At 60.2% G+C, this 24,623-nt stretch overlaps 2 protein-coding genes across 3 annotated transcripts in view; both read left to right on the top strand.

Annotated features, from left to right (window-relative positions):
* The window catches only part of PIGQ (phosphatidylinositol glycan anchor biosynthesis class Q), a 12,651-nt gene extending 1,187 nt beyond the window's left edge, over positions 1-11,464 (top strand). Inside the window, exons 2-11 of the mRNA XM_007453618.1 lie at positions 2,317-3,015; positions 4,840-4,971; positions 5,071-5,191; positions 6,704-6,830; positions 7,138-7,291; positions 7,425-7,536; positions 8,151-8,231; positions 8,779-8,893; positions 10,419-10,480; positions 11,312-11,464. Of these exons, the coding sequence (XP_007453680.1) occupies positions 2,327-3,015; positions 4,840-4,971; positions 5,071-5,191; positions 6,704-6,830; positions 7,138-7,291; positions 7,425-7,536; positions 8,151-8,231; positions 8,779-8,893; positions 10,419-10,480; positions 11,312-11,464 (1,746 nt within the window). The 5' untranslated portion in view covers positions 2,317-2,326. The remainder of the gene's footprint in view (positions 1-2,316; positions 3,016-4,839; positions 4,972-5,070; positions 5,192-6,703; positions 6,831-7,137; positions 7,292-7,424; positions 7,537-8,150; positions 8,232-8,778; positions 8,894-10,418; positions 10,481-11,311) is intronic.
* A 7,918-nt stretch (positions 11,465-19,382) lies between these two features.
* The window catches only part of RAB40C (RAB40C, member RAS oncogene family), a 28,034-nt gene continuing 22,793 nt past the window's right edge, over positions 19,383-24,623 (top strand). For both annotated transcript variants that reach the window (XM_007453617.1, XM_007453616.1), the window contains exon 1: positions 19,383-19,524. In XM_007453617.1, coding sequence (XP_007453679.1) covers positions 19,383-19,524 — 142 coding nt within the window. The remainder of the gene's footprint in view (positions 19,525-24,623) is intronic.

The following is a 24,623-nucleotide window of genomic DNA, read 5'->3' as shown; positions in this document are numbered from 1 at the left end:
CTTCCCCAGACATGAGGAGCTTTTTTTTTTTTCTTTAAGGTAAACTTTGTAGATGAAGCATAAAACACACAAAGAAAGTGCACAGATCGTATGTGTACAGCTCAGTGAATTTTCTGAAAGTGAACCCACCATGTTACCAGCTTCGCCCAGAGCATCTGCTCACTGTTAGGCCAGTTGTGTTTATTTTCTGACAGTAGCTCTGGGCAGTTTTCCTTAGCTCCTGTGAAAGAAGTCCCTGAGCAGGGTGTGATTATGTCATTTGGCTGAGCTGGTGGGTCCCGACAGGCTGGTGCTGAGAGGCTTGGACCATGATGGCTGGTCCCCTATGGTGGTCACCAAGCAAGATGTACTGGGATCCTCACAGGCAGAATTGCTCTGTGCCTCTCACAATGCCCGTGCAGAAGTGTCAGGAAGACAAGGTGGTCCTTGATGCCCTTGCTGATGGCGACAGGAACTTAGCCCCGGGGCTGCCTTTGGGCTCCAGGCTTTCCCCTGCTGACACCCATGTTGCCTGCCCTCTCTGGTCTCTGGGGGGGAGGGGTATTTGGGAGTCCTGCTGCTGCTGGACTCAGAGGGATGCTTTTCAGTCAAAACCCATAGGACAGGTGGGAGAAGCCTCGCCCCTCCAGCCCCGCTCTGGACTGCAGGGGAGGAAAGTGGCTTCACCAGTTGCTTTTTTTTTTTTTTTTTTTTGGCTACGTTGGGTCTTCGTTGCTGTGGGCGGACTTTCTCTAGTTGCAGTGAGTGGGGGCTACTCTTCATTGCGGTGTATGGGCTTCTCATTGTGGTGGCGTCTCTTGTTGCAGAGCATGGGCTCTAGGCGCATGGGCTTCAGTAGTTGTGACACACGGGCCTAGTTGCTCCGCGGCATGTGGGATCTTCCCAGACCAGGGCTCGAACCCGTGTCCCCTGCATTGGCAGGCGGATTCTTAACCACTGTGCCACCATGGAAGTCCTACCAGTTGTCTCTTAAGCCCTGGGCATTTGAGGCCCCTCCCACAGCCCCCCTGACCCTCAGGAAAGGGCTCCCTCAATGTCACACCTCCCCAACATGTGTGTCCCTCTCTGTCCCCCTCTCTCCGAGGGCCTGTTGAGCACTGGGGCCTGGAGGGCCAGGCTCAGTCTGAGGCCTGTGTCCCTCCCTCAGGTGTAACTCCAACTTGGGGGTCTTAGCTCAGGGCAGCTTCTCTGCCCTTTGTGCTGACACAGTGGGGTAGTTAGTGTCTAGGAAAGGACGAGCTCCAAGGTGAACCCTCACCAAGGTGAACCTCCTGCCCGTCAGGCCCTGTCTAGGAGGGCTCAGGTGGGAAATGAGTTGCTTACTGAGAATCCACATCCGCAGTGAGCTGATTCCTGTGCAAGGCAGGGCTCCCAGTCCCGCAGGATTCAGGAATTGCAGCTGTTTGGGGATGTTATTGCTGCTCAGAGGTCCTGGGAAGGCTGGTGTCCCCTTAGCCATTCTCCAGGGCTGGAGAACTTCTCCCACCCCCATTTCTAGAACACTGCCTGACCGCAGGAATAGGTAGTCCTGAAGGAGGTGCTCAGCTGTGACAAGAGGATGGGGCTCCCAGGGAAGGATGGGCACAGCCGCAGGCTGGAGGGTTGGGATAGAAGCAGAAGCCCCATGGAGCTGAACCTGTTCCCTGAGCACCAAGGCTCCCCCAGGGGGCTCACTGGGAAGGGTGGTGGGCTTTGGGATCAGGCATGTCCCCAGGCATCTTCTGGGGCACCTGTACCAATTCCCACAGCTGCCAGCAGTGTGGACGCGTCTGATTTCCCTCAGCTCAGTGGCAATTTGTTTAAATGTTCATCTTTATTCTTGCTAGTTTAGTAAGTAAATCAAGGTTTGTTAGATTTTTAATTTAAATTACTTTAATTGTTAATGAGATTGTAGATTTTTCCATGTGCTACACATCAAAAACTAATCAGTTCCCTAAAAACAAAAATTAAACCCTTGTGCTCACCCCGGCACAGCCTGTGAGTGGTGCTGAGCAGGTCACGTGACCTCACCTGTATCAGCCTGCCTGTGTCTGGAGTGGGGAAGCGTTGCCCTGCCTCAGGGTAGGAATGGGAGTGGCCTGGGCCTGTACTCACAGCAGCCAGGGGCAGAGATGGACAGCTGGGCCCCCCTGCCAGCCTCGTGACCAGACCCAAAGCTGGGTCGCCCCCACCTATGGGCCCAGTGGCCACGTGGATGTGTCTGTCAGGGCCACCTGTTGGCCAGGACCTGCAGCCCTGGCACTGCCAGCCACCCCGGGTCCTCGGGGCACAGTGGCACCGGCAGCAGCTCTGAGCTGAGCCCTTCCTCTCTTCCAGCGGCCCCGGCATGGTGCTCAAGGCCTTCTTCCCCACGTGCTGTGCCTCGGCGGACAGCGGCCTCCTAGTTGGACGGTGGGTCCCGGAGCAGAGCAGTGCCGTGGTCCTGGCTGTGGTGCACTTTCCCTTCATCCCCATCCAGGTCAAGGAGCTCCTGGCCCAGGTGCAGCAGGCCAGTCAGGTGGGCGTGACTGTGCTGGGCACCTGGTGCCACCGCCGGCAAGAGCCGGAGGAGAGCCTGGGCCACTTCCTGGAGGGCCTGGGCGCCATCTTCTCCCACAAGCCCTGGTTCCAGCTATGCCGAGAGAGAGGCAGCAAGTCCTGGAGATGCAAGGCCACCCACTGGCAGGGGCCCGCCTCCCCTGCCACCTCCGGCGAGGACCAGGTCATTCTTATTTTCTACGACCAGCGCAAGGTGCTGCTGTCCCAACTGCACCCGCCCACGGCCCTGCCCGACTGCCAGGCTGGGGACACCACAGCCAGTGCGGGGGGCCTGGCTGCTGTCTTTGACACAGTGGCGTGTAGCGAGGCACTCTTCCAAAGTGACCGGTTCGATGAGGGCCCCGTGCGGCTGAGCCACTGGCAGTCGGAGGGCATGGAGACTAGCATCCTCGTGGAGCTGGCCAAGTGGGCAGCAGGGCCTGTCTGCCTGTTTCTGGCCTGCCTGCTGTCTCTCATCTCGGCTGCCAGCGCCTGTCGGTAGGTGCCCCTTGGCCGGGCGAGGGAGAGTCGGGCCCCTGAGGCCTAGGCCCACCCCTTGGTGTGCAGGGGTCATGGAGGCCCAGATGGCCCTTCTGAAGCTTACCACTGCCCCCCGCACCCCTGCTCTCATCCCACGCTCCCTCCGCACTGTAGCTCAGAGGACACCCTAGTGGTGGTTTCTGTTCTGGTGCCCCTCACTCCTGTGGCAAAGCTAGGCTTCCTGGAAGCCCCTGTGGTTGCGTGGGACACACTGAGTAGGGATACATGGTGACCCTCAGACAGCTCAGGTCCCTGAAAGGAGAATTAGATGATGAACAGACCCGGGTTGTTGCCGTGCAGGGGCCACTGTTTGCCTTGCTGGCGAGTTGCTTGTCCTCCTGCAGACCCACAGACCCACAGGCCCACCTGCTTCCCTGGCCCTGACCTCGCAGGAGAGGCAGCCCTGGGAGGCTGTGGGACAGCATCCACTTGCTGTCTGTGGGGCTGGGGGCGTGGTCCCCAGCCTGGGCTGCTCTCTAGAATTACCGGAACACTCCTGGCTGCGGGCCTGGTCGAGGGATTTGTAAAAGCCCCTGGGGGCCCTGAGGATGCTGGGGCAGCACGTGGGTGTTCTGGCGAGTTAGCCACAGGACCCTCTCTCTGTGAGAAGCCACCTCCCTGGTGGCACCATCTGGTATGGGACAACTGTGCTGCATCCTCAGGTCCAGGGTTTCAGCTGTCGGGTTTGGGGACTGGCCTCGCCGGCTCACCAGGGGCTCTGGGAGCGCTTGGGCCTGTCCCTGCAGAGAGACCCCAGGAGCTATGTGCGCACACCACCTTGGGCTGTGGGGGCTGCTGGGTATCCTGTCCTGAGCGGTGAGTTTCAGAGCTTCACAGCCCCTTGGAATGAATCGTGTGAAAGTGTGTCTGGGCCTGGGTGCAACTTTGGGAAGAGAAATTCCTTTTGTCAGCTCTCAAAGAAAGCAAGAAAGGTTATGAACCGCTTGAGTACCCCGAATCCCAATCTGCCCCTTAGGTAGGCAGGTGCTGGCTGTTGGTGGAGGTCAGGAGCCCTGTGACGTCCATGTGGGGCATGGCTGTTGCTGCCCAGGGCAGGTGCAGGTGCTGCCCAGGGCTGGTCTGAACCTCAGGGAGACCCTGCATGGTGGTCTCTGCAGCCCATGCAAGGCTGCCTTCCACTGGACTGGAACGGGGGGTGCAGTGCGGACCACACTTCACTCTTGGAATTGTGTCAGAGTGGCTTGGCTGAGGACAGAAGCTTCAAACCTTCAAGGTCAAGACCTCCTTCCTCCCGAGGGCCTGAGCGTGGTCATCTGGCGGCTCTGCACTTTGCACGAGCCCTTCAGGTCCCTCCTGCCGGCAGTGGGGCTCTGGGTGGGAGCCAGGCTCTGAGTTGCCATTGGTCGCTTTCTCCACCTTTGCTTGAGAACATCTCCCCTCAATGCCTGCATGTCTGTGAAGTGTCTGGTGCTTTCTTTGCTGCGTGAGAGATCATTCTCGTTGAGCAGTCAGGTCAGCTGAAACCCTTGACACGGACACCCGTCCGGCAGGCACTCAGCTTCAGTGCCTGGAGTCAGCACCTTGCATTCCCAGTTGATGGTTGTGAGCGACCACAACCCCCGCTGGGCTGCCCACCTGGGTCCTCCCCCCGTGTCCCCGCCCCGCTGAGTTCAGGAGTGTGGCTACTGGTATTTGGGGAGACCAGGGCCCTTCCTCTCTGCACGTTGAGGGATGTTGGCCACGGCTGAGACGGTCCTCCCTCCCTGGCGGGCAGAAGAACCCCAGAGACCCGGGGGCCCATCCTTCTCCCCTCCTCTGCAGGGTGTTCAGGCTGTGGCCACTGTCCTTCATCTGGAGCAGACTCTCCACGTGCGAGCAGCTCAGGCACCGGCTGGAGCAGCTCACACTCATCTTTAGCACCCGGAAGGCTAAGAATCCCACCCAGCTGATGAGGTACGGGCCCAGCCCCTTCCCCACAGCAGGCCTGCCCAAGCTGACCCTTTCTGGCCACGCCACCCTCACCACTCGCTCCTGTTGGACCTCTCCTTCCAGGAAGGCCAACATGCTTGTCTCTGTGCTCTTGGATGTGGCCCTTGGCCTCATGCTGCTGTCCTGGCTCCACAGGAAGGACCTCATCGGGCAGCTGGCTGATGCCCTCATCCCTGTGGCTGACGTGAGTTGGTTGAGGTGTACTTGAACACCTGTTTCCCAGGGTTGGGGGGCAGGACCCTTCCTGGGAGCATCAGAGGCCCCTCAGCCAGCCAGAGCAGCTCACCCCGACCCCAGACAAGTCCCCTAGGAGCTGCTGTGTCTTACAGAATAGGTGGGACTGTGTAGACCTGGGCCCTCCAGCTCCTGGCCTCTTCCTGCAGGTGGCCTGTCTGGAGCCCCCTTGTGTTGGAGACTTTTAGGGAGAGCCACCTCCCTGCCAGGCTCAGTGTCATGGCATCCCCATTGCCTCCCCACCGTGCATGACTATTTCTGCTCTCCTGGCTCTTCGGGGTGGCTCACTTTCGGCCTGGGCGCTCTGCACAGTCAGCATCACAGAGACCTTGTGTGCGTCCCGGTGTCTGTGTGGTCGAGCTCAGCCTCCCACCCTGATGCCTGCACCAGTTCTGCATCTCCCATGCTGAGAGCCAGAGGCACCAGCTCATCAGCTGTGCTCCTGAACTTGCCCTGCACAGTCTGTGCACCATTCCCAGGGCCTGGGCACCGCCCCAGCCTCCTCTCCCTTCCACAGTCATCCTCCCACTGTCTGTCCGTGCTGGCTCTGAGCCTTCATCTTCTTTGCCTCCTTCAGAGGCCCTGTCACTTCTATTGGGAGGTTGTCTTCTTGCCTAGGGCAGCCCCTCTGGTCCCTCAGTGCCCCACCCCGCTGCCACCTCTGCCCAGGCCTCTGTGGGGCTGCTGGCCCTGGGTGTGGTAGAGCCGCTGCGGCCTGGATGCGAGGTCCTTGTGGGCTCAGCTGCTGCCTGCTGTCATCAGCGTCCAGGCACAAGTGTGCACTGGGCCTGCCTGTGGCCAGGCCAGGACCCTGCAGGCAGGAGCCCCTACAGGCCAAGAGTCCCATAGCTTCTCAGGGAGGCCTGGCCCAGGAGGGAGGAGGGTGCTCTGCCTTTTGGCCAACTTCATCCTAGGCCTCCCTTTTGCAAAATTGCTCAGAAATATAAATATTTAATTTAAAAATGAAAGCCTCTTCCTGCCGCCAAGCTCTTATCCTTTAAATATTAAATAAGGTCTATTTATAAAGAACATTCTGTTCCCCTTCTCACTGCTCCTGACACGGCAGAGGGCTTCACCCAGGGTTGGGAAAGGCCTGCATTGGTACGTGGGAGGGAGGTGGCAGACTTTGGGGCAGGGATGTCGGTCCTGTGGCCTCAGTGTTGGTGATGAGGCCAGGAGTCCTCCAGGCCTGCCTGCCAGGGCTGGCACAGCTTTCCTCCTGGGGCGGCCAGGACAGTAGTCGGCCTCCCTGCTTGCTTGTGAGGGTCCCTGTTCTATCTCTGGTCCTCAATTAACATTGTTCTTCCCTCTTCGGGACTCTCCAGTACCCACCTCTGCCCCACCCGCCTGCTATGGGGGCCCCTGATGGGCTTGACCCCCTCACTCTCACTCAGGGTCACCCAGATGGGTAACCAGGGTGGGGCCAGTTGATGGACGGTGTGGCCCTCATGTGTCCTCGCAGCACGTGGCCGAGGAGCTCCAGCATCTGCTACAGTGGCTGATGGGCGCACCTGCTGGGCTCAAGATGAACCGGGCGCTGGACCAGGTGCTGGGCCGCTTCTTCCTGTACCACATCCACCTGTGGATCAGTGAGTGCCAGCGGTCAGGCAGGCCGCCTCGGGGTTTCACCCAGCCCCACTGACCTGAACCTTGGCTTCTGAAGCCCGTGCCCCCAGGGACATAGACCCTGGCTGAGGCGGGGCAGTGGGGCCCAGCCAGGCCCTGTCCCCTTGGTCTCTGCTTCTTGTTGACCCAGCATCCTGTGTGTGGAGCCTTGCTATGCTGTGCTGGCCACTCACAGTTTCCAGAAGGTTGGGGCAGCCATCCTCATGGTGGACTTGGGGGGACCAGGACCTCCCTGGGCTCCCCCCTCAAGGCTGAACCCCATCCCACCAGGCTACATCCACCTCATGTCCCCCTTCATTGAGCGCATCCTGTGGCATGTGGGCCTTTCAGCCTGCCTGGGCCTGACGGTCGCCCTGTCCATCCTCTCAGACATCATAGCCCTCCTCACCTTCCACATCTACTGCTTCTATGTCTATGGCGCCAGGTGGGTGTGCACCCCCCCACTCCTGCGGGCTGACCCAGTGCAGCCCCCCCAGCCCTGGGCACCACAGACAGGCTTCCGGGGCCAGGTGGGCATGGGGTCACCAGCCCAGCTCTGATGGTACCACGTCCTGCAGGCTATACTGCCTGAAGATCCGTGGCCTGTCCTCACTCTGGCGCCTGTTCCGAGGGAAGAAGTGGAATGTTCTGCGCCAGCGCGTGGACTCCTGCTCCTATGACCTGGACCAGGTACCGGCTCCAGCTCCAGTCCAGCTGCCCCTTCCGATGGGCCAGTACAGCTGCTCAGGCACCACAAGGGGCAGCCTCACTCCTGTTTTGCAGGGCTCCGGGGTGTATGGGGAGCTGCAAGGGGTAGGGTGTATGCAGGACCTCAGACAGGGCAGAACCTTGCCCAGGAGGGGATGGACCCTGCTCTCAGAAGGCCGCGGGGCTGCAGGTGCTTAAGGTGACCTCGCACAGGGCTTGGCTCTGGCTAGTCCCATTAGCTTGCTCAGACCTGACACAGGGACCCTGAGTGCTGCCTTCCAGGGCACGTTTGTTGCTGCCTGATTTTCACCACCCTCCTGTCTTTAGTGTACGGGCTGTATACCCTATCAGCTGGTCTCCCCAGCCCCTGTCACCCCACGCGTCACCGGGTCTGGAGGCAGGTGTCCCTCCCAGTACTGGAGAGAGCTGTCCTGAGCGGGCTTCCCCAAGTGGTCTCAGGAAGCCGGCAGGTGTTCCATCTCTGCTCAGTTACAGGACAGATTTGGTGGGATGGGTATCAGGGGTGTGCCCAGTGCTGGCAGGGCTGTCGCCCAGCACGGGGCTTTTGCTGATGCTGGCATCCTTTCTCCCTGTAGCTGTTCATCGGGACCTTGCTGTTCACCATCCTGGTCTTCCTTCTGCCCACCACGGCCCTGTACTACTTGGTGTTCACCCTGGTGAGCCAAGTGCTGTGTACCATGGGGGTGCTGGGCGTGTCACCTGGCCAGTGGACCTAGCCCACAGTGCTTGGAGTGGTGACTGCCAGCAGCTGTGGGCAGGTCGTCCATCCCTGCCGGCCACATGGGGTGTGGCTGTTCTGGACTCTGGGCAGTGTGTGCTGGCCCTGGAACAGGCAGGGGTCCCACCCGGGGGGACACCACCCACTACTGCTCTGGGACATGCAGCTGGGTTCACAGAGGGCAGGGGTCTCCCATGGTATGGGGGAGGCGAGCGCAGACAGCAGGAGGGGAGTGGCCCCCAGGTGGCTGGGCTGAGGGCCCAGTGGCATGTTTACCTGGGTTGGAGCACCACCTCCTCTGACCTGGCAGCACGGCAGACCGCTCCAGCCTGTGGCTTCCCTGCCTCCCTGTGCTCAGGCCTCAGGTTCAGGGCGGGGTCCCTGCCCTTCTCTTGGGACCCATCAGGCTGTTCTGCTCAGGGGCATGCAGTGTGGCTGTGGCCACAGTCCCAGGTCAGAGACCCTGAGCACTGTCTGTGATGCAGCTCCGGCTCCTGGTGGTCGCTGTGCAGGGCCTGATCCATCTGCTTGTGGACCTCATCAACTCCCTGCCGCTGTACTCACTCGGCCTCCGGCTCTGCCGGCCCTACAGGCTCGCAGGTAGGTCTGCGTGCTGGCTAGGCGGCGCACCTGCGGGCTCTGGATGCGGCAGTGTGTGGGGCGGGCAGGGAGGACAAGAGCCTGGTCCCGGGGCCTGAGCTGGAGGGAGAGGCTCCCTGGCTTCAGGTTCAGAGGCCGCATAGGCAGCCCTCCGCCTCCTCAGCCTCCCCTGTGACGAGTGTGGACGTTTGCTCTGAGGTCTGTCTGCAGTAGTCCTGTAGGTGGTGCCTGAAAGTGGCTCAGAAAAGACGTGTCCCGTGTGGTTGTGTGGAGCTGTGTGTGCCTGCTGGTGCCCCTCCTCCTGGAGGGGACCGGCCAGGGTGGAGGACGCCGGGCTGGCCAGAGCTGTGTGACAGGCGTGCCTCCCGCCCCGCCCCCAGCAGGCCACCACCTGCGGGGACAACACGCACCAGCTCAGCTGCTCCTGCCATCCCCTCTGCAGGTGACACCCCTGTTTGCATGCTGACACCAGCCACGGGTTGCCAGATGCCCCTGACAGGAGGCTGTCCCCACTGCAGGCCTAGGGAGGCCCGACCCAACTGGTCACTGAGTTGTGGGTTGGCTCATCCGGTTCAGGGGCTTTGAACATAACAGGAAACTTGAGGAGTTGCTGGCACGGCCCTGGAGCTGACCAGCATGCCCAGGAGGCCCTGGACTAGTTTGCAAATGGCAGCTCAGCCGCACGCCAGAGTTTACAGCTGCTGCTTCCAGCCAGTTCCGAGTCAGAAGACATGAATGTGCATGTTCCCTGGGCTTTGGGCCTTGAGTCTGCCCGCTGGATGTCCTCAAACCCTCTTTCCAAGCCACGTTCTCCACAGACCCCCAGGTGGCCCAGGCCAGGGGCCCATGTGTAGTGCTGCCCATGCTCCCTGGTCCCCCAGCCCCCACCCACACTTCAGCACGCCTGGAAGCAGGCAGGTGGAGAGCCTGGACCCGGCACCTTCCTCTCCCAGCCCTCAGCTCACGGCTAGAGCAGAGTCCTTTTAACTTCACATAAAAGGCCACAGATGCCGCCTCTTCTGTCCACCGAGTTTGCCTTGGGGCCTCTTCATCAATTGATAATTAGCTCCTGTTTCTCCTTTCAAGAACCTTCCGCCTTGGGAATCCCCAGGCTTGAGAGCCCACACTGCAGGCCAGAGTGTGGTGGGTCCCTGAGTCAGCCGTGCACACAGCAGTTGGAAGGCACTGAGATGCCAGCAGGGTGCCCACCACCCAGCAAGTGCCTCGTCCACTCTGGGAAAACCCCCGTCCTACTCAGAAAGCAGCACAACCTGCCCGCTTTTCCCGCCTGCCAGACCCGCGGCTTTGGTCTCTCAGTGCAGTTCTGCAGGAGGCCCTGACGAGGGCCAGGCTGCAGCTCAAGGAGGCAGATGGGAAGGATGGGCTGGAGAGGCGAGCTGCTGCCCGGGCAGCCTGTAGCCCTCGGAATGCCGCTCAGAGCAGGAGTGCTGGTGGGGGCAGCCTGCAGGGCCCTGGGAGCCCTGGAAGGCCGCCCTCCCTCATGGGGACCTTGCTCTCCTTACAGCTGGGGTGAAGTTCCGAGTCTTGGAGCACGAGACTGGCAGGCCCCTCCGCCTCCTGATGCAGGTAAGGCCTCCACACAGCCCTCATGCTGTTGCCCGCCATGAGGCCGCCCATGTTCTGAGGCATGTTCTCTGCCGCCCTGGGTGTGGGCCTCACAGGCCTGGGTGAGGTGCAGGCAGGAGGGCCCAGCAGAGCTGAGGGGTGGGGCGTGGGGGAGGCTCACCCACCCCCAAGGCCTCTGGGCACCATGAACCTCTGTGCCTGGAACCTCCCCCAGCAGGGCCCATGTATGGGGTCCCCTATGCTGTGCCAGACACCCTCAGCCACCCAGGGCACCTGCCTGCTGGGCCTGCATCCCTGTCTCTTGCCCTGGGCCCCCGGGCTCTCCTTCCAGGCAGAATAGCAGAGACTTGGCAAAGGCCTCGGGACACACCTGAGGCCTACTCTGTTGAGCTCCTTTATCTTAAGCAGTCTGGGGCCTGTCTTGCGGGAGGGAGCAGGCCAGGTGCCGGTGTTACTGGATGCAGGTGTCCAGTTGGCCTGAGGGGAGAGGTCAGATGCTGAGGCAGCCGGGCCCTGTGTGGTTTTCTCGGGAGTGTCCTGAGTCCCACTTGAGGAGGCTCCAGGGAGCTGAGTGAGTCCTGGAATGGAGGGGTCGGTGCCCCGCAGCTGGGCCAGAGCGGAGCCTGCCTGACTGTGGCCCAAGCCTGCCTCCCAAGCCGCTCACCCTGACCCCCGTGTACCCCAGGCAAGAGCGCATCTGGCACAGAGCTGGCCCTGCCCCATGGTTGTCCAGCCCGGGGACCCCCCACTAAGGCCTGCTGGTCCTAGACAGCTGGACTCCCAGGGAGTTGGGGGCTGTGTCCCGGCTGACCGCTGCCCTTGTGCTTCCAGATAAACCCCCTGCCCTACAGTCGTGTGGTGCACACCTACCGCCTCCCCACCTGTGGTTGCCACCCCAAGCACTCCTGGGGTTCCCTGTGCCGCAAGCTGTTCTTCGGGGAGCTCATCTACCCCTGGAGGCAGAGAGGGAACAAGCAGGACTGAGGGACCCTGGCCACCAGCCAGCCCAACACCACCTCCTGCCAGGGTGTCAGGGTAGCATATGGTCCTGCTCTTTGCCTTCCTGCCCCTGGTTGCCTGGGGCCTCTGCAGGCCCTGCCAGGGCCCTGCCTGTCACATCTCCTCCTGACTCTGAGGTCGTGGGAGTAGTGAGCAGGAGGACGCGGGAATGGCCAGCCAGGCCAGCGGCCCGTGCTCCAGCACCAGCACATTTGCCTCGGGAACCACCTGCTGACCTGTTGTGATGGCACGGTTAACCTGGTGCACACCGGCCCCCCAGGCCTATCCAGGAGCCCCATCCTGCCCCCCACCCCAGTCTATACCCAGACCCTAGGAGGTGGTGCAGAGCCCTGCCTCTGCCCACCATGCCCGTTCCCAGTGGGGTGGGCTGGCAGGTCTTTCTGGCTGCTCATTGGCGCCCCACCCTGTCATGAGGTGGAGGGGATCCTTCCCAGGGTGCACTCAAGTGTCCTTGAGACTCTGGCCCCCAAGCATCTCCTTCTCTGGGGGATGCCCTCCTGGGTCCCCAGTGCCTTCCAGCTGTCTCAGTGGAGCCACAGCCAGCCAGTCTGGGGGATCCAAGCCACTGCTGACCCCCAGCGCAGTCCAGCAGCTCCAGGAACCTGGGCAGCAGCGCCCCTCATGCCCTGATTCGCACAGGGCTTACTTGTTGATGCTCCTGGAGAGACTGCTCTGCAGGAGGAGCTGCCCTCAGGGCTTTGGGTGTGCCTGTGTGAAGCCAGGCCACATGGGGTGCCTGGAGCTGTCAGCAGAGAACCATGCAACCGGCTGCCCCGTTCCTGCCCTGTACCCCTGCAAATCTTCCATCTCGCTCACTGGCTTCTCCTGGGCAGATGCTCCTGCAGCCCCCAGGGAGGGGTCCTAGTACTCAGGCTGCATCTCCCTGCTGGCCACAGGCAGAATCTGAGTGTGGGTGTGAGCCCCAGAATCCCCAGGGGGAGGAAGCCTCAAGATGCGGGTGGCGTCACATATGGTGTGTCATCGTGGAGTTGGAGATGTTCATGCTGTAGGCAGCGGGGCAGCGCTCTCTGTCCATCCCAGGCACTTGGGACTGTCCACTTCTGCCACCCACGCTCCTTGGCTGTGGGCCACAGTGGGAGGGGGCCTGGAGGAGTCCCCACCAGCCCAGGGTCAGGCAGGAGGGGTACTGGCTCTGTCTTTTCTCCTGGGACAATAAAGCCTCCCACTTATTTGGAGTGTGCGCTCTGCCTTCCCATCACCACGTGGGCAGTGGGTCTGGGAAGGCGCCCCTTCTCCTGGGGTGGTGGGACAGCTGGCCCCCACTTTTTGTCTTGAGATGATTACCATGCCTGTTTCCCCTTTGCTGCCAAGCTGCGGGGCACTGGGCTCCCTGTCCCCTAGAGCAGGCCTCTTTGCAGGTCTGGTGCATGTGTACGTAGGCTCTGGCCTCTTGAAGATGTCCTCGTGTGGATGGATGGACCCAGGGCCACTTGCTTTCCAGTTTTGGCCTTGCCGTGGCTTGAGGAGCTCCCAGGGCAGGGCTGGGGGCAGGGGTGCAGACCTCTCTGGGAGCAGGGGTGAGCTCTGATATATATGTTTGTCACCACCTGAAACCTGTGGACTCCACACAGGAAGGGGCTCTCCCTGATGGACTCTGCCTGACCTGTAGCCTCCAGGGACCCTCAGGTGGCTTCCTCTGTGCCTGCTGTACTGGCTATGGAGGCAAGGGGGTTGGAGCCCAAAGGGGTCACTCAGCAACTGCCAGGCCTGCATCACCACTGAGGGTCAGCAGAGGGCCCCACATGGCTCCTGGTGGGCAGGACCACACCCCAGGGCCTGCTGAGAAGAGCCTCCATCACCTGCATTTCTGGGGCCACCTTCCCAGTCACCAGATGCCAAGACACAGAGATGGCCCATGGGGCCTGCCTCACCTCCCGCTGAATTCTCTCCCCTGCTCTGGTGGTGGCTGTGTTCCAGGCCTTTTCTGGCAGCTGTCACTCTCATGCCAGGTGCGGGGCTGCCTGCCCATCTCCCAAGGGCCAGCCCAGGCCTGGCACCAGAGCTGGCCGAGGGAACAGTGGTCACTCCAGCCACTAGCAGCCACCAAGACGTGCCACCTGCATGTCCTAGGCTGCTCCCATCCTGTGTGTCGTCCCTGGACCTGTACAGCCCTTGCCTAGGGACAGCCTTCATCTGTGGCCCCTCATCCTCAACCCAGGGCTCTGACCACCCCTGCCACGCTGACCTGGCAGAGCCTTGTCCTACAACTTCTCCGAGGCTGATCCTCAGGCTGCCCTGAAAAGTGGATGCTTCCCCTTTCAGTTGGGGCCACCACCTCCCAGACAGGTCCTCACGGCCATCCACAGAGAAGGGCCCTGTGCTCTTCCAGTGTGGAGACAAGCTCAGAGAGGGGTGGTGAGCTGCTGAAGCAGGCGGTCTGAGCCATATAGTTCACTCCCGCCATCTCCCTCCTGTCCTTGAAAACTTACTTTGATGTGATTTCAACTCAAAGAAACAGCTAGCACATCACAACCTTCAACAAATTCCCTGGGGCTAATGTTCTGCCACAGCTGCTTTTTCATGCTCATGCTCTAACTTTTCTAAACCATCTGATCATCAGTTGCCCCTAATTGTGCTCCTAAGATGCCCAGTGTATATCTTGTAAGGCCAAGGACTGACCTGTGTAACCAGGGCACGGCAAGGAGCATGGGTGGGGCCACCTCACTTCCCATGCTCCTGGGCGCCAGTCTCAAGAACACTTTGCCCTCATCCACCCCACAGCCCGTCTCTGCCTTTCCCAGCACTGGGGTCCTCAAAGATCCAGCCAGTCACTTGGTAGCCTGTCCCTATGTGGGGTTCGTCTGATGATTCTGAGATTCAGCTCCTGTGCTCTTAGTGGGAACATGTAAATGCCACTGTGTCCTTCTCAGGCATCGCCTTGGGAGGAACACTGTGTCTGTCCAAACCAGTGATGTCAACCTGACCCACCAGGTTCTCTGCAAAGCTACTCTCCCTTTTATATAACAAGTGATTAGTACAGAGATATTTTCGACCACGTGACCGTCCCGTCCCTCCTACCCCTCTGGCCCACTAGCTGGCAGCATCCACCATTGATTCTTGCCGGTGCACACAGCTTTCCACGCCCTCTGCCTGTAGGACTTGAGTGGGGCCTCTCCTGGCAGCAGGCCTGGACTGGGGGTCAAGTAACTGACACTTGTGTGAGAGCTCCTAGGGCACCAGGACCAAGGTCTGTTTGCCCCAATGGGTGGTCCCCAGGCCCTTCTGAGTGGACAGCTTTGGGTATCCTGGAGTGGGGGGAAGGAGACACCCCAGACCATTCGTTTGTTCCCTCCTGGACAGAGGCTGAGTCTGGAGGCCTGGCCCGCATCCTCGCTCGGAGCCAGTGGGTGTGGGAACTGCAGGGGAGACTGTCAGGGCTCTTCACCAGACACCTCTGGGGCCTCCAGAGAGACTCAGAGTTACCCTCGACCACCCAACACCTGGGCGCCTCGCAGGGCTGACCCAGGACCTGCGAGCGGAGGGCTGTTCTGGGCTGCTTTCTCCTTGGCCTGAGGTTCCTCCAAGGTCCCCTGGGCCAGGCCTGACACTTAGTGGGTCCCAGAGTATCCTTGCAGAAGGGCATGCAGCTACGTTGGAGGCCAGCTCCTCCACCCACAGGGCCTCCTGGACAGCAGGGAATGGCACCCCTCCAGCCATCCCTCCCTCAACTGGGCCCCACTGCCCCAGACCCTGTGGGTTCCTGCGGTGCCTTTCTGCTCTGAGGTTGGGAGGTCGGAGGTCAGAGGGAACCGGAGCAGCACAGGAAACCAGTAAATCAGGAGGACAGGAAGCACCTAACAGGTTGCTGAGTCTTGCTCCCAGGATCAGGCTCCGTGGACAGGTTCTAGGGATGGTCTCGCCTGCTGCACAAGCTGTGCTGGGAAGGACCCAGCCGGCCTCACTTCGTCCCTGGTGATGGAGAACCAGGCAGCGGGGCCTACAGCTGCTGGAGCCCCTTCGGGGGAAGTCCTGATGTACAAAGGGTGCTTTTGGTTTAAATACTCTGCAAAGTGGAATGATAATAGTTTCTCACCCACCATCCCTTCTGGGCAGCCTCAGAAACCGAGGACATGTCAGTCCCACATGGCTTCCAGCCCCAGAGAGGGGCCTCAGTGACTTCAAAGCGGGGAGTAGGCAAAGCCAGGCTGAGGTGGGCTCCAGGTTGGGTGTAGTGACCTCTGCCAGAGAGGCCGGCTTGGCCGTGGTTGGGGGGTGGCAGGTGGTGGGGACTCAGCTCCCCGCCCCCACCAGCTGAAGGCTAACAAGACTCTGCCCACTGGCTGTCGTTTCTGTAAACACTGTGCTGTGGGTGCATGTGCCCTTTCTCTCTTTTTTTTTTTAAATAAATATATTTATTTATTTTTGGCTTGTTGGGTCTTCATTTCTGTGCGAGGGCTTTCTCTAGTTGCAGCAAGCGGGGGCCACTCTTCATTGCCCAGGCTCGGTAGTTGTGGCTCACGGACCTAGTTGCTCCACGGCATGTGGGATCTTCCCAGACCAGGACTCGAACCCGTGTCCCCTGCATTGGCAGGCAGATTCTCAACCACTGCGCCACCAGGGAAGCCCCATGTGCCGTTTCTGTACACGCTGGGGGCCATGTCTGCTGTAAGCCATCATCCAGGGTTTGGCCACTCTCTGGATTACAAATGAGCAGGTGGCCTTGCCCATCCCTGGCCAGCCTCTGCTCTTGAATGTTCCAGAGGGCCAGGAGGATACCAGGAGAGCCTCTCCCTGAAGGCAGGTGAGAAAGGCCCAGGTGCTTGCTGCCCACCCAACAGAGGGACCAGCTCCTCAGGAAGCCTCCCCGGGCACTCCACCAAAGTGAAACAGTAGAGTGCACATGACTCACTGCCCAATGAGGGTTATCTGCAGCTTGTGGGGGGTGGTCACTTGGTGTTGTGCCCTGCCCATGCAGGGGTCTGCTCTCTATGAAGACCACCTGCTGCTGGAGACACAGCCCAGGCTCAGTGATCCCTGGGGAGGAGTTCTTGCTGCCCTGTTTCTTGCCTGCTGGACAGATGTGCCAGCCCAGCTGTCCTTGGTGCAGCCCTCGGGGCCTGGTCACTGTGATGATGTGCTTGTTCTCTCTGCACAAATCTGCTTTTTAGGGAGCCCCAACTCACACGTGGCCTCTCCCTAGCACGCACCCTCAGTGCCTCGTCCAGCTGAGTCTAGTGGCTCAGCTTGGACAACGTATCCTTTTGATTGATTTATTATTTTTAACAGCTTCATTGAAGCATATTTTACATATTATAAAATTCACCCATTTCAAGTGTGCAATTCAAGGATTGTTAATAGCTTTACCAAGTAGTATAACCATCACCAATTTTAGAACATTTTCATCACCCCAAAGGGAAACAGGGTACCACTAAGCAGTTACTCACCATTTCCCCCTCCCCCAGGCGCTGGCAACCACTAATCTACTTTCTGTGGATTTGCCTATTCTGGAAGTTTCACATAAATGTAGCAGGTATCAGCACTTTATTCCTTTTTATGGATGAAAATCCATTGTGTGGATAGGCCACATTTTGTTTATCCATTGATTTGTTGATGGATGTTTGGGTTGTTTCCACCTTTTGGCTATTGTGAGTAATGCTGCTGTGAATATTCATGCACAAGTTTTTGTGTAAATGTATATTTTCATTCCTCTAGGAGAGGAATTGCTGCACTGTATGGTACTTTTATGCTGAACTTTTTGACTTACTAGTTGTCAATTACATGTCATATGCGTATGTTCTCGTGAAAATGTTATCAATGACGAGAACATCACTCTCCACCTCCAACCCCAAAGGACACGATGCTGTCCATTTGGTGAGCATCATTCCAGGTTTTATCCTGTGTATACATTACATTTCGCTATATGTAAATCTAGAATGAAATGAATTAAGTTTTTAAAGCATAATCGTTGAAGTTACACTGGATATACTGTACTATCATTTGCTTACTTGTCTTCTCAGGTCAGTACTGCCTGCATCTTACCTTGTTCATCGAAGGGGCTGCGTGAACCTGGTTGATTTAATGGCACCCTATCGGGGGCTCCAGATGGCTTCACTACTTCCACCATCACCACAGCGCTACAGTGAAATTCTTTGAGCTAATTTCTGAGAATTTCTCCAGGCTCAATGAGATACGGAATTATTAGGCTGTTCAACCTCCCTCCCAGAGAGCTGTTCCCCACATCCTGGCCCACATGCGACATTGCCAATCTGATATGAAAAGGGTATTACTTTGCTTCACGTTCCATCTTGCAGAGTAAAACTGTATCTTCGCACGACTTCATACGCTTTTCATAACCCATCCATTCTGTAAACAACCCCAAAGTCACTTGCTCCTCGAGTGCCCCTGGTCAAGCCTCAGAGCCTCACGCCCTGACCCTCTTCCTGGGCCCTCCTGGGTCCCCCACTCGGCCTGACCCCGATTCTTCCCCAGGTAGGAGGCTCAGAGCCGGTGCTGCCGTCGTCTCTGGAGCTGGAGGACCACCAGCCCACTGAACCCGACGTTCCACAGCGTCGGGCTTTCGGAGCCCCGCTGTCACCTGCAGGCCCTGCCCAAGGTAGGGGCAGACGAGGGACCAGAGCAGAGCCGCCGAGCTGGGGAACCCTACGCCCTCGCCAGCACACATGCGTCACCCCGCCGCCACCTGCGCCCCCACTCCGCGCCCGCCCCCACCTTACCCCACCCCCCCCACCTTACCTTACCCCACTGCCCCTCGGCCCCGCCCCCCACGAGGGAACGGAAGTCCCGCCTCCTAGGCCACGCCGAGCGCCGATTGGCCGCCTTCATCCCGCCACGCCCTCGCCGCGCCTCCGCCGCTGGACAGCGGCTTCCGAGAGCGTTGTTCTGGGTAGGCCCCGCTGTCCTCTCCGGGGTCTCTGTGGAAGCAGCGGCCACAGCTTTCTAGGGGGGTTAGTATTTCTGGACCCAGCCGCGTCACCTCAACTCGGGGACCGCCACCATCCTGCTCCGTCTGCGGAAGGAACGGGGCGTATGCAAACAACCTGGAGTTCCAAGTTCCTGATTGGTGAGCGTCTCGGAAGGGAGCGGGAAGCGCGGGGTGAGCAGGGCGGGCTTAAAGGTCTGTGATCGACGTGCGGACGATCCAGTGGCTCTGGGAAGATCGGCAACGGTGGCCAATGGCAAAGGGGAGGGGGCGGGCGAGTGCCGTGAGGAGTTGCGGGGGCAGTGGGCAGGGTTGCTGGCGAATCTGGGATGCTCTGCGGGAAGCGACGGGGGCGGTAGTGCTGTGACGGACTTGCAGGCGGACCACTGTTTCTGGGAAAGCGGGAGGCGAAGGGCCAATGGCGACGGCTGGAAGGAGGGGCGGGGCGACGATGGGACGGGGCAACCAGAGGCTTCGCAGAGCTGCGTGGGAGGCGGTGGGGGCGGGGCATATGTGATGGACGTGCGCACGGGCCAATGGCCGTGGGAAGGGGGCAGTGGGTGACCTATGACAACAGTGTGGGGGAGGGGCGGTGACGGGGCGGGGCGAGCGGAGGTCTCGCAGCGAAGTCTGGGAAGCGGGGAGGGGGCTGGGGCGCTAGTGGTGCTGACGGACGTGGGCAACGGCCAATGGTCGCGGGAAGGGAGGTGGCAGGCGGCCAATGGCGGCGCGTGGGGCGAGGCGGAGCGGCGGGTCTGCGCGGCGCTGTGCGGGAAGCGGCGGGGCGGCGGCGGCGGCGGCGCTGAGGCTGAGTAAGAAGAGGCCAGGCGGGGGCGGTGGAACAGGTGCGGGCGGGGCGGCCTCGCCGTCCGCAGGCCCCGCTTACCCGCGTCGGCGCCCGCAGGTCGGTCGGAGGCCTCCGCCGCCGGGCTCCGCGGCGCAGTGGGCATGCGGGCGAGGCCCGCGCGCGCGTGAGCGACGATGGGGACGCAGGGCAGCCCGGTCAAGAGCTACGACTACCTGCTCAAGTTCCTGCTGGTGGGCGACAGCGACGTGGGCAAGGGTGAGATCCTGGAGAGCCTGCAGGACGGCGCGGCCGAGTCCCCGTACGCCTACAGTAATGGTAAGGCCGGCCGGCGGGCCGCTGCGCGCACCTGGCACCGCCCGGCCACCTGCCGTCCGCCTGGTCTCGAGCCGGGGCCGGGCGGGGGCCGGGGGAGCAGCGACCCGAGCTCGCCGAGGCCCTCTGGGGCCCGCGGCGTCTTTGGGGGCGGAGATTTGGCCGCGGACCTCCAGAGGAAGAAGGGCTTTTCTTTGGTCGCAGGTCCGCACCAGGTGTGCATACCTGGGTGTACTCAAAGGCAAGCCGTTGGCTCAGGGCTCAGAGCATCAATGCCTTGTGCTGGAGGAAGATGCCCGTTCCTGACGGGATTAAACGTTCTCTCCAGATTTCTGGACGTGTGGCCAAAATACACAGCAAATACCCGTCACTGGCACCTGCCTGAGCTCTCCTCAGCTTCCGCGGTTGAAGGGGCCAGTGCGGCCCTGTGGCCGGTAGCCCTGCCCTGCGGCCCCTCCCAGGCTCACGGGCCCTCCCTCCCCGAGGACCTTCGTGCTCCTGGCTGGGCTGTCTTTCCTGACGAATTCTGCTTCTTGGCGTCCTCATTCTGCACACCCTTTGTGGCTTTGTGTCTTGGGCTGTTGTCGGTCCCGCCTGACCACCGCGAGCGGCGGCTGTTTGCTAAACTGCTTGCCTGTAGCGGCCGAGAGTGTGGGCGCTGCTTTCCCACCCTTTCGTTTTAGGACTCGTTAGGGTCGTGGGGTTACCTGGGCTGGCCGAGCACCCTTCCTGCTGGGGGCTGTGCCGCTTCCCCGAGCACATGCTCCCAGCCCCAGCGAAGGCCAGGAAAGCAGGGCCCTGGGTTCGTTTTAGGGGCGGGAGAGAAAGCGGGAGGTCTCCGGGGCTAAGCCGGCCCCTTCGCCGCCACTGCCAGGTGTTCCTCCAGATGCAGATGGTGGGCGCTTGAGTTGCTTCCCCAGAGGTGCTGTTGCTTCCCGGAGCCCCGCGCCCAGGAAGCTGGCGGTGTGTGTCCGGCAGAGCGTGAGGGCCTGGGCTCCGTCAGGGCGGCAGCGGTTTCCCAGGACGTGATCACTGCTTCCGAGGGGCCTCCAGCCGGGTGCAGCGAGTGCTTGGGGACACACAGCCACAGGTGGAGAGGGGGACCCGCCTCCTGTCCCCGCTGTCAGGGGGTGATGTGTTGCCGCACTTCCTGTGACACGTTGACCGAAGCAGGGCTGAGGCCTGCCTGAGGTGATGGAGACGGGAGGGACTCACAGTGACCTGGGCCAGCGGGAGGGCCGTCTGCCAGACCGGTGAGGAGAGCCCCCTCTTAGACAGTCCTTTCGGTCAGGGCATCAGCTCGCTCCCCTCGGAAGCTCTGATTTCCTTTCTCTTAATACCCAGTAGTGGTCTGAGGGGAGGGGTCTGTGCCTGTGTCAGGACTTGGCGGCGGCAGCTGTGGCAGTGGCGGCGTTGTCAAGGCTCCTGAGGGCCGGCCGCTGGCTAGTTAGGCTCAGAGCACGGGCAGCAGGAGTCTGCATGGTGGAAGCTGGCAGGAGGGAGGGCCAGGCTCTGGAAGCAGCTTCTCCCCAGCGCAGCGCCAGACTCTGCTTCATGCTGGTGGGCCCTTGGGGCGCCGGGCTAGTGTTGGCACCGAGGCAGCATTACAGGTGCGCCCCGGAGCTCGGGAAGCGTTCTGCTGCCATGCTTGGGCCCTTCCCACTCTACCGAGGGCGGTAAACAGCCTCTGTTAAGGCAATTCCATTCTCCGTACCCTGGTTCCCAAGGGTCTTCACATGGAGGGTTGGCTGCCTACAGGAAAACACATCGTGGTTGATGTGCCCACGTCCTGGAAGGCTAGAGAGTAGGCATAACTCCATCCTCGCTGTCCACTCCTCGGGGTCAGTGTTGGTGGGAGCTCGCCTCCTTTGAGCCCAGGGCGTGGGGGAAGGAAGGAAGGAAGGAGGTCTGATGGCCGGAGGATCAAGGTGACTGTGACGGGTGTGCACAAAGTATGGCCGGTGTGGAGGTCTGGTCTTCCCTGAACCTGTGGGACCTGCTGGCTGTTTCTGTTTCCGGGACCCAGCGATGCTGTGTGCCTGCGTCCCAGCGTGCCAGTACGTCACCATGTCCCTGGACAGTTCCAGGTGTTTCTCTGGCTGGAAGTTGGTTTCTGTCCTCAGTGAAGATCTAAGGGAAACTGAATCTTCAGACGCTCTCGTGCTGGACTGTGCACGCCTGGTGTTTTCTCCACTGCTTTGTCCCCAGTGCGAGCTTGAGAGCTGCACACGGGAGGTGCAGAGAGCAGCTTGGTGTGGCACCCCTGTGCTGATGGTCACCACGCAAGCCCTCCCAGTCCCTTCTCTTTCTCTGTGCTTGCCTGGGTGCCTGTGTCTGGATCTCACCCATTTTTCTGGGTGATTTTTTGGGGTTTGCCTTTCCTCTGGGAGGTGCGAGGTTCTGAGGTGAGGTGTGGGCCCAAATGTGATGTGTGCCAGGCACTCCTCATCCTTTCCTCCCCACCACCCTGGACAAGGCACCAGTATCCTCCCATTTTATAGGTGAAGAACCGAGGCTCAGGCAGCGCTGGGCAGCTGGGCGCTGAGCTCCCCCAGTTAAAGTCTGACTGCCAGGAACCCGGCACTGTGGTTGCGGGGGTGACCCCTTCTCACCACTCACTCTTGGGCCCTTACCCTCGCCTCCACCCTGGGCCTGGGCCTGGGCCTGGCTCCTCTCTCTGATGACCACAACCCTCTCCTCCAGCGCTTCCTGTCCTCAGTGCATCCCAAGCTGAGCTCTTTCTTTTCTCCCCGCACTTTCTTGCCCTCCTGGCATCTCTGTCCCAGGTCCTGGGGCCCCTCCCTCTGCTCTGGGGCCTGGGACCGGTCACCAAGGCCCATTTGTTCTAACTTCACTGCAGTGCTCCTGCTCTGCCTGCCTCTCTCCTGGATGTGCCAGCAGAGCAGAGCCCCTAGAGTGCCCAGGGTCAGCCACTAACCAGGACAGCAAACCACCAGTTTCCAGAGAAGTTTCTGGAAGCCAGACAGGGTCACACGTAGACCCATCTGCATGGCTGGCGGGATTCCTCTAGTCTGCCCCTTTGTGGGAGGTACTCACGTGCTACATGTGGTGTAAAGACCAACCTACCCTACCCAAGAGGATGGCAGGCTTTGAGGGATGGATTTTGGTACCTGCTTTGGGTTATGCTAGTTACATTGATTTGTAATTTGGATAAGCATGGCTTTTGCTAGATTTTCAGGTAATAGTTAAGTGTGTAGCTAGAATATTTTCATTTTTAGAAAGCCTTTCCCCAGCTTTCAGCACATGCCGTAAGTTTGAGCAGAGGACAGCGAAGGCTTCAGTGGCAGGCGCGGGCAGCACAGAGCTGGTCTCCCTCGAGGAGTTGCGTGGTCCTAGCAACATTGCTGTGTTGTGTCGTGCACACATGATATCATTGTTTCCAACAGCAAGAGTGTTTGTGGCTTGGATGATGAACCAGGTAGAAGTGTGTTTCAGGAAGGAAACCCTAAGAGGGGGTGGGGAAGCAGGTGGGAAGGGTCCTGGGGCACTTTTGGCTCCTGTTCTCTTTGAATTGGAATTGGCAAGGTGCATGGTGGCTGGTCTGTGAAGAGCTGGCCACTTACCTGGTCTGGGCCTGGGCTGGGGAGGAGGAGGAGGAGGCAGGGTTGCAGCCAGGCCGGGGAGCGGGGAGCATCTAGTGTGGGGACACGCCACTCACAGGGTGTCGTGGGGCCTGGGGCCACATCAGTCAGGGCGTCGTCCATCAGGCACTTGGAGAAAGTGGGGAAGGTCTCAGTGTCCAGCACCCTGGCTTGGCGTGAGCTGCAAAAGGAATGCGCGAAGGGAGGGAGAGATGGCGGTTGGGCCTGGATTTACTGCCCTGGGCACTCGGGAGAAGGGCGTTGGGACTGAGTGCAGGCATCAGAGACCGAGATGGGGCCGTCCGCGCCAAAACCGGGTGTGCGGGGTCACCCTTAGTGTGGGAAGGTGGGCCGTTTAAGTCCTTTGGGAATGAGCTGGGAAATAAAAGTGAATAAAGTGAACTTGAACTCTGAGGGTAAGGTGGTAACCTAGGTTTTCCGGTCATGACTGGGGTCTGATAGTGACGGACAGACTCCGGTGTCCACAGTGCTGCACGATTTTCTTCTGCGGAGGTCAGAATGTCCAGGACCTCGTTGGCTATGGACATATGTCTTTCAGAAGGTAGAGGAGGGACAGGGAAACAGAGGTGATGGGGTAAACTGATGCTGATGGAGGCGGTAGGGCATGATCAGGCAGCCTCGGCTCTTCCCAGCCCTTTGGCTAGAACGCAGAAGAGGGAAGCTGTTCACACAGGAGGAGGGCTGCTTGGCAGACAGGCTTCCAGAATCGTGAGGAGGGAAGGAAAGTGAGGAGGGGTCTAACCAAGGTTTAGCTAAGGAGTGCAGAGGGTGTGGTGTCAGGAGGCCAGCATACAGAGAGGAAGCCCCCATCCCCAGAGAGGAAGAACAGAGTGGAGAAGGCCCGAGTCCTGGACATGGACCGGCTCTCCACAGGCAGCCAGGTGCCAGGTCTGGGCCAGGGAGTCAGTGTCACCCCTGGGCAAAGGTCTTGGCTGGTGATAAACACATGTTTGTGAGCCCGGGAGGCCACCCGGTGTGTTCTGTGAATCAGAGCGCAGCACTGTGGTCCCTGGGGTTGGGCAGACGCACTGGGACTGAAGCGGTTCTTGGGGGAGTAAGCTGAGCTGTCGCCAGCCTGCACCTTCCCGGGCAGTGGTTGTCCATCACCTGGGCAGAGGTAGGGTGGGTGCCTGCAGATGAGGTCTGTGCGGCATCTTGCTGGGAGGGCTGATAACAGGGACATAAGATGCTTTGTGCAGCCTTGGAACACGGAGATGTCTAACAGGGTGCTGAGGGTCTGTGTTTAGGTCCAGAAGCCACCACGGAGGATTTGGGAGCTCCAACTCGGCAGCAGCGTTGCCTGGCCACTTTGCCCACCTGCCGCTGTTGGCCATTGCCTCCTAAGCCCTGGGCTGGTGTGGCTTATAGCAGTCCCCTAGTTTTAGCCAGTTGTTTTGCATTGATCTCTGCTTCCCCTTGTTTAGGCCTCTCTCTCTTCCCGAGTCCGATGTTGTTGGTCCTCAAACTGCTGGAGTGTGT

The sequence above is a fragment of the Lipotes vexillifer genome, unplaced genomic scaffold (genome assembly GCF_000442215.2).
Source record: "Lipotes vexillifer unplaced genomic scaffold, Lipotes_vexillifer_v1.1 scaffold914, whole genome shotgun sequence".
Taxonomy (NCBI): domain Eukaryota; kingdom Metazoa; phylum Chordata; class Mammalia; order Artiodactyla; family Lipotidae; genus Lipotes; species Lipotes vexillifer.
The sequence above is the reverse complement of the archived record's forward strand: the minus strand, read 5'-3'. Positions and strand labels throughout refer to the sequence as shown.